This window comes from Triticum aestivum, chromosome 1B, assembly GCF_018294505.1.
Source record: "Triticum aestivum cultivar Chinese Spring chromosome 1B, IWGSC CS RefSeq v2.1, whole genome shotgun sequence".
Taxonomy (NCBI): Eukaryota; Viridiplantae; Streptophyta; class Magnoliopsida; order Poales; family Poaceae; genus Triticum; species Triticum aestivum.
Window position 1 is genome coordinate 100,479,400 of NC_057795.1, and position 8,538 is coordinate 100,487,937.

At 43.8% G+C, this 8,538-nt stretch overlaps 2 protein-coding genes across 2 annotated transcripts; one reads left to right on the forward strand and one right to left on the reverse strand.

The window, feature by feature from the left end:
• Nucleotides 1–363: 363 nt before the first annotated feature.
• LOC123110209 (annexin D5) lies at nt 364–2,178 on the forward strand. Its single transcript, XM_044530687.1, has 4 exons — nt 364–575; nt 896–1,113; nt 1,230–1,439; nt 1,548–2,178. The coding sequence occupies exons 1-4, from the start codon at nt 500–502 to the stop codon at nt 1,839–1,841; spliced, it is 798 nt and encodes a 265-aa protein (XP_044386622.1). The 5' UTR covers nt 364–499; the 3' UTR covers nt 1,842–2,178.
• A 236-nt stretch (nt 2,179–2,414) lies between these two features.
• Nucleotides 2,415–8,246, reverse strand: LOC123110201 (protein Rf1, mitochondrial). The gene is made up of 3 exons (XM_044530678.1): nt 4,336–8,246; nt 4,058–4,224; nt 2,415–2,535 (listed from the first exon to the last, which is right to left on the reverse strand). The coding sequence occupies exon 1, from the start codon at nt 8,178–8,180 to the stop codon at nt 5,829–5,831; it is 2,352 nt and encodes a 783-aa protein (XP_044386613.1). The 5' UTR covers nt 8,181–8,246; the 3' UTR covers nt 2,415–2,535; nt 4,058–4,224; nt 4,336–5,828.
• Nucleotides 8,247–8,538: the final 292 nt, after the last annotated feature.

Consider the following 8,538-nt stretch of genomic DNA (forward strand, 5'->3'; position numbering starts at 1 on the left):
TTACATAGAAGACATGGCCGAGGAGTCAAAGAAAAACATTTGCATTGATCCGAAGGAAAATAACCATTTACTACTTCGTCCGGGTATACTAGTCCCCCTTGTATTTTAGGTCATAATTTGGTCATATTTAACTAATAAAATATAAGTTATACAGTATATAGCAAAAAAATGCATTAGAAATTACATTCAAATACAAATTCAACAATATAATTTTTTGATGACATGCATTAAAATTTTGCTAGTTAAATATGTGGTCACAGTTTGACCCATATTACAATGCCGTCTCAAAAAATTCAGAGTAAATGAGTGGGCTGTGCTTCTCATCCCTGTAAGGCTGTAAGATGTAGTAATTTCCAAAGAGAACCCGAATCTAGCATCTGAGGGAAAAGCTTCGCGTCTCCCTCTTTAAAAAGCTCCCCCCCGTACGCAGCATCAGCACAGACACAGTCTCACTCTCACAGAAAGAACGGAAACCATCGTCCAGGCAGGCGGTAGAGCGATGGCGAGCCTGAGCGTGCCTCCGGTGCTCATGCCTCCGCGCGATGACGCCGTCGCTCTCCACAAGGCCTTCAAAGGTACGTACGTACACAGATAGATGCAACGAACGATGAACTGTTCCATCCTGCACGAGTACAAAGCCATATACCATCAGGATCTCTACCATCGCCTAGCAACCGAGCTGAGTGGAAACCACAAGGCATGCAAAAAGAACCACAATACATTTTTTTCATATCTACTCCCTCCGTTAAGTCTTTGTAGAGATTCTCTACAAAGACTTATATTTAGGAACGGAGAAAGTATACACATCCTAGCTATGGATACATACACATATTCTGCGTCTTAAAACTGAGTGGAGTACTGCTCCCAAAACGAACCTGCCTGGCTGTGGCTGCAGAACGCTATGCTGCTTTGGGTCCTCGACCCGTGGGGCGTGACACGACCATACTCAACCAGGCCCTCAACGGCGACATCACCGACCTGACAGCCGCCACGGAGGTAATCTGCTCCAGGACGCCGTTGCAGCTGCAGATCATGAAGCAAACCTACCGCGCGAGGTTCGGTTGCTACCTTGAGCATGACATCACCGAACGCACCTACGGTGATCATCAGAAGGTTAGTCTTTTGTTTGTTGTTTCCATCATCATCACATACGTGCCTTTTCTTGATCTGTTTTTGCGTTTGAATCTACCGTCACTGTAACTCAATTATTCGGATGCTGATCAATGCAGCTTTTGCTTGCGTACCTGGGAGTCCCGCGCAACGAAGGCCCGGAAGTTGATCCTTCGGCGGTGACAGACGACGCAAGGGACCTGTATCACGAGAAGAGGGCGGGCACCGATGAGCGGGCCTTCATCCGCATCTTCAGCGAACGCACCTGGGCGCACCTGGTGTCCGTGGCCAACGCTTACCAGCACATGTACGCCCGGTCCCTGGAGAAGGTGGTGTTTATCTCCAACTTGCTTGAAACTCCTCTCATCTTTCTTCCATGAGCAAATCAGACCTAGAAAATAAATAAATAAAGGCATTGATGCTCACCGAATTTGCAGGCCGTGAAGAGTGAGACGACAGGGAACTTCCAGTTCGGGCTGCTGACCATCCTCAGGTGCGCCGACACTCCGGCGAAGTACTTTGCCAAGGTCCTACACAAGGCGATGAAAGGCCTGGGCACCAGCAACGCGGCGCTCATACGGGCGGCGGTGACGAGGACCGAGGTCGACATGAAGTACATCAAGGCAGAGTACCATAACAAGTACAAGGGGTCGCTGGCTGAAGCCATCCACTCCGAGACGTCAGGGAACTACCGAACCTTCCTCCTCTCGCTCGTCGGCCGGGACTGCTAAGGCGCTCCCGTGCATGCTCAATCGATCCCACCACATGCATGGTGGCACCAAGGCTGCCATGCGTGATCGATCAATAGGCATTGGGGCACAATAATCTGAAAAGGAGCAAAATAAGATTGTATTATTCCTGTGGAATCAACACAATTGTTCTATGTTCACTTTTCCAAATATGGAGCATCAGTACCTTCACAATTTCGAAATAACTCGCCATCAACATGGTTCTTTTTACTATAGTAGTACCCCATCTTATACTGCTTTATTCCACCTTATCTCCCCCGTCTCGTCACATTTGATCTGTCACCAGATAAATGTAGTGGGAAGGTGCCTTGATTATTGTTAACTACCACTCCAAAAGGGAAAAGAAAAAAGGGAACAATAGTTTGGCAACATATTCACATGATTGGCCGACCACATCTCGCCTTTCAGAAAAAAAAGTAACAATAATTTGACAACATATTCCACACGACTGGCCGACCACATCTCGCCTTCCATAAAATTCCACGGAGAAGTTTTTTTCAACAGCCAAAGCTTGTAAATCACTCCTAAGTTTCAGGACTAGTTAAGGTGCTTCTACATTATATGGAAGCTCTATTACGATTCAACAAAACTTAATTAACATAATGTACGGAAAACTTCTCTCTGCTTCCTCCGTTAGATGTGAGTCTCCAAAATACCTGAAGTGGACTAAAACAACCTGCTATCATAAATTACTGTTAGGCAGATGACGCGTTTAGTACCACATAACATCCAGTCCATCTTAATTGCAGAAATACAGGTTAATGCTAACGAGTCGACTGGACACTTAGGAAGGCAAATAGGTAAAGTAATAACCAGTGTTAAAAGTAAGCATGCAACAACAGAGTCCAGGTTTCTGATCAAAATTCACAGGCAAGAGTAAATGGAGATAATCCAGCTGCAATGATGAATGTTTTTTATCTACACTCCCAGTAAAGGCACAAGTTATGTTGGGACAATAAGCACGTACTTTTACAGAAAGAACACAGTTTACCATAACCATCCATTAAATCTACACTCCCAGTATGATGAATGGGTGCAAAAAAGTGTGGATTTTTTCTTGCAGTTCCTAATTATGTTTTATTTTTCTCGCAGTTCCTCTATCTACCCAATGGCATACCTTAGTGCCAAATGGGCAAAATTAATAATCATAATCAAGCATGAAAGGAGCTACTCAAGGGCACACTTTACTGCCTATTGGGGAATACTAATACTCCCTCTATTCCTAAATGTAGTGCGCATAGGAAATTTCAAAAGTCACCCCCCCCCCCTACTTTGACTACATTTATAGAGGAAAATATCTACATCTATAATATTAAATAAATATCATGAGATACTCCCTCTATAAAGAAATATAAGAGCGTTTAGTTCACTGCTTTAGTGATCTAAACGCTCTTATACTTCTTTATAGAGGAGTACATCAATAAGCATATTCAAAGAAATTTTGGTATTATTGTTGTTGATAATTTTCTCACTAAACCTGGTAAAACTAAACAATGTTTGACTTCTAAGAAATTTTATGCGCACTACATTTAGGACTAGAGGGAGTAATCATCAGCAAGTATGGAGCTATTTTTTGGTAAATCTAGTAATATTCTTTCAATCATCTAGTCAATTATTAGAAATAAAAACGTTCTTGAGCCAGTACAAGGATGATAATTCCATGCCATCTCCATACTACCGAGGCACAACATTATATTATTGATCTTAGTCATAGGTGTTGTTCATTGTATAGTCCTGATTCGTTGACTTAACCGGCCACAATGAAGAACTTTTCTTAAGAGTGACTATTCGGAGGTTAAAGTCACTTATGCAATGTGAAATCAAAATCAATTCTCAGAGTGTGTATGTTGGGGGTTGGCATATAGCTGTAACGACCACTCCGGTTACATGTGAATGGGGCCCAGATGTAAGTTTGTTGGAAGAGAGAACTACATGCACTTCTTGGATGCCGATGAAAAGAGTCAAAGAGCTAATCGTCAAGCTCATGAACCTAGAAGTGCTGGAGAGTTTCAGCTAGCTGTGGTTGCAATTTTTATTCTTATTGAGTGTCTACCAAAAATCTGCACCGATGCCTAATTTTCCTTTAAATGCAAGGGCTACAATCTATATAGACCATGCACCTTCCTTCTTTTAAATCGTAGGAGGGCACATGCATCCACCTAGCCAAATCAAAACAGATAGGATAAACAACATATTACCTGACAGCTAGTGGTCACAACATTTAATCAATGGTAAATCTTGTCTCTCTGACATGCTTTTCCTCTGAAATTCAAGTGAAGGGTGGCCATGGAGGACACCAACAAGAAGCTGCTCATTCAGCTTAAGCATCCTGTGCCAATCTACATCGACCTTGGTGAGGTTTAGTCTGCAGAGGAGTGGCATTTAGTTAACAGATGATAGATCAACTAAAGACAGGCAAAAAGGAACAAAATTCTAGCAATGCAGTGCGAATTCAGCTAGACTCCAGCATGCTTACCACCACATATCGACTTAATTTCTTCAGTGTGGAGAGAAGAGTGTCATCAGGAGGATTGTTGAGAAGATCTTCCTGTTGATTGCCATCATAGATAAGCTTATTCAGAGAATGTCTTGGTCCAGATGAAGCAGGTGGCAGGAAAAGGTCCTATTCCTTGTGGTTATGCCAGAAATATCTGGGAGACCAATTCTTCTCCTGCGCCTTGCTAGGTTTATCTGGAGGTAATTGACTCTGCCTTTAATCTGGGAATAAATTCTTTCTTTGAGTGGTATAGTAGGATCTTATGACCTATTTGGAAGCTGGCAAATAAATCTCACTTGCAATATTAGATATTGTGCATCCTCACCCTGTGACCTTCTAAACTGGCCATAGTATGAAGCTCCGGGCAATCTTGCAGACAAAAAGAAGAGACACAAATGTAGCAGGGATTGGAGTCAAGGAGGCATCCTGTAAGGTGGTGCCAGGCTGGGGTTGATCAGCAACCAACTCCTCGTTGCCACTTTATGCTTTAGTTCAGAAGCTGACCTCTTTGATTTCAGTGAATGGAAATCAAATACAACTTGTGGTGCATACGTTTGAGATGAGCTCCACGTCCTGTAATTTCTGCATATGTTCTTGCATAAGAAAACTGTATGTAACTTGCGTCCATGATATACCCTTCATATATATTCTGAAAGTTTAGAAGGCTCCAATGCATGCAAAATTCGATTTTCAACACAATATATTGTGTCTTGTCTCAGCAATCATGAATCATGCCATATGCTTACTGTTTGTCCATCTCCAACCGTCCAACTAATCCCTATCTTGAGAAGCTTTAAACCTTTCAGAATACTTAGCCAGCTGTACGACATATACCCTAGGTTGAGTCTCCATGTAGAACATGTGTGTTTTGGAAAGGAACACCCATAGGAAACTCTGTTGCCTGCAGTAACCGCCATCCTTGTCTAGCTAGCATGGTAAAGTTGAAGAGCTGGAGAGACAGAAGCCAAGGCATCCACTTCCTTTTAGCCTTGACATTTTTCGCCAACTAAGCCAAAAAATTTAATGCTCATGCTCTTGCTGGCACCCCCAGTACGTTTCTATCATAGTGCTAAGCTGATCACAAAAGCTTTTTATTAGATCAAAAACATGGCATGGTGTAAGTCAGACATTGCTTGCGCCACCGCTTTCACCAAGGTTTTCTTTCCTGCTTTAGAGAGACTTTTCTACTTCCATCTACTTATTCTCTTACACATATTTTCCTTAAAAATAAAATACTCAAAAGTGTTAGCCTTTGATTTTCAAAGTAGACCAGCAACCACAGGTATCTATCATTCCAATCTTCTTTACCAATTCCTAGGTTCTCTGTTGTGGCCCCAAACCATCCTCATACAGTCCTCTCAAGAAAGAAGAGGAATCTTCATACAGAAAAAGAATCCTCATTGTGTCATTTGCCTTCTTGGCTGAAACTGTACCTTCTGAGGAGTTCTGCTCATATACAATGTATTAACTACTCAACTATGGCTGGATCCATCAAAAAATTGATACTTGGCAGGGAGCAATTTTATTTGCTCCCGATATTTGCCTTCCCTTGAAAAGAGAGACAGCAGCAGTGAAGTAGTTGAAGCTTCAAGTGAGATATTCTTTCCATCAACTTTAGACATATAATTTCCAGCCTTAGATATCTCACCTTTTTCCAATAACATTCTGATGATATTATTTAACAGACGAGAGCTAGGAGCACAACCACTCTTGTCCATTGATGAAAACATATTGTCAGCTTCTTCCACTAATCCTTCTCTTAGAAGATTTGTTATCATAACACCGTAAGAAGAAGCATTAGGTACCAACCCATTGGCTGATATTGCAGCAAACAAATCCTCAGCTTCTTCTCTTCCCTTAACCGCGTACATTGCATTAATCATGGTATTGAATATTCCAACATCCAACTTCACATTCATTGCACCTAATTTCTCGAACAAGACGATTGCTTCATCAACGCAATTGTTTCTACAAAGTCCTCCAAGAATTATAGCATATATGGAAATGTTCACTGTTGTTCCACTTTCAATCATCTCATTGAACATTTTCTTCGCAGAAAAAGTTCTGCCAGCACGAAACAACCCATGAAGTATGGCGCCATATGTTGCAGTTGTAGGTTTAATTTTGATATGCATCATTTCTCTGAATAGGGTCAACCCATCATCAATCCTTCCATTTCTAGAATAGCCACCAACAAGTGTATTGTATGTGACAACATTGGGCTCAATGCCAGATGAAACCATGGCATCAAGTACTCCGAATGCTTTATCCATCTTCCCGGCTAAACAATATCCGTCAATCAGTGAATTAAATGTAATAACGTCAGGCCTCTCACCAATGTTTATAGCCAAGTCGAAGATATCGTGTGCATCTGTAACTCTTCCTTCCTTGCATAGACTGTTTATTACTGAGTTGAAGAACACAATGTTTGGACGAGGAATACCTTTGTTCATCATTTCAGAAACCAAGGCCTTTGCTTTCACCAAATCACCATGTGTACAAAAGACCTGAATTAGAGAGTGATAAACAACCTTGTTCGGTTGTAAGCCCATTGCAATCATCTCATTTAGTTTTTCCATTGCATCAGACAGCCTGCCCATTCTGCAAAGTGCAGCTGTTACAATTGCATAGGTGAATACATTAGGACTTACTCCTTGTTCTTGCATTTTGGTAAAGATGAGCATAGCTTCATCTGTCATTCCACATTTAGCATATCCATCAATTAATATGGTGAAAACTTTGCAGTTGGCTACAATACCATTGCGTTCCATTGAATTAAAGAAATTAATCATATCGGTGAGGCATCCTTCGGTAGCATACCCGTGAAGAAGAGTAGAGTACGCGACAATATCAGGTTTGAGGCCCTTGGCGGTCATGGAGTTAAAAAATTCTGCAGCTTCTTTGCTTCTTCCATGCTTGCACAGGGAGTACATGAATGAGTTCCAAGTATACATATTTGGTCGAACACCATTATTAACCATCTGCTGAAGGACCAACTTTGCCTTGTCCATTGCCCTGACCTTGCACAGCGCATCAATAATGGAGCTATATGTGACCACATCTGGTACAACCCCTTGCTGCATCATTTCATGGAACAGATTGCATGCCTTGCTTACTTCCCCTTCCTTAAAGAAGCCATGTATGATTATGCTATATGCCACCACACTGAGGGAGCAGGCACCTCCTTTCCTTACCATCTGGAGCAGATCGAGCGCTTGCTGGCTCCTGCTATTGTCACATAAGCCCTTAAGTACTATGGAGTATGAGATGGCATCAGGCACACAACCGAACTCGGACATCCTATGAAGCAGCATGTTGACAGCCTCATCTGTCCGTCTTGCATGGCAGAGGCACTTGAGTAGGGTGCTGGCGACAATCAGGTTTACCTTGAGGCCCGCCCTCAGGAAGCGGCCGAAGAAGGCAAGGCCTAGGTCCGGGCGGCGTGCACGGCAGCAGCTGTCCATGAGGATGTTGTAGGTGCGGACTGTGGGCGGCGCCACCGGCGGTCCTGCTTCTTCTCGGCAGACACGGTTGAAGAGGGCGAGAGCAAGGGAGGGTCCATCTCTGAGAGTAGCGGAGGACGGAGCACGGGCGAGCGCGGCAAGGAAGCCGTTGAGGGAGCGCTCGGGGACGGGGTTGGCCTGCAGTAGCAATTCGTCGAACAGGTGGTGTGCGTCTTCAGGGCTGAGCGTCCCGGCGCGGACGCGCTCCGTGGCTGCGGCAAAGGCGGGTCGGGGGTCCCAGCGGCGTGAAGGAGGCGAGGTGAAGGAGGAGTAGCGGCGGCGGAGGTGCGGCATGGGCGTGGTGAAGCAGAGGCGAGCCATGGGGCGGGCACGGCCTTCGTGTTCGTGCCGGTGGAGTAGGAGTGGCGCGAGCGCGACTGAGAAGAGTCTCAGCTATACCAAATGGAAAACGGGTAAAATGGGCTCCCTCACTCCGGCCTGGTTCAGAAATGGCAGTCTGTTTGGATTCAGGCCTGGTCCAACGACAGAACGGCTGCCTCCGGTCAAGCCTATGTCTCGTTTCTTTTAATACGCTCGGGAATACAAATAAAGTTAAAATAGAGAGCCACACATGGCGGCTAAAAGGTAAACTAGTCGTTGCTTTTGAAACTTGATGAGCTTCAAGATTCATCTCCAGTTTCTCATGAATGAAATCAACCGAAATGAAGTCATGCATCCA

Excerpts from the sequence above, each read along its gene's own strand:
- LOC123110209 (XM_044530687.1), top strand. The coding sequence starts at position 500 with ATGGCGAGCCTGAGCGTGCCTCCGGTGCTCATGCCTCCGCGCGATGAC. Across the intron at positions 576-895 it reads TCTCCACAAGGCCTTCAAAG|AACGCTATGCTGCTTTGGGT; the intron begins GTACGTACGTAC and ends CTGTGGCTGCAG. Across the intron at positions 1,440-1,547 it reads ACGCCCGGTCCCTGGAGAAG|GCCGTGAAGAGTGAGACGAC; the intron begins GTGGTGTTTATC and ends CCGAATTTGCAG.
- LOC123110201 (XM_044530678.1), bottom strand. The coding sequence starts at position 8,180 with ATGGCTCGCCTCTGCTTCACCACGCCCATGCCGCACCTCCGCCGCCGC.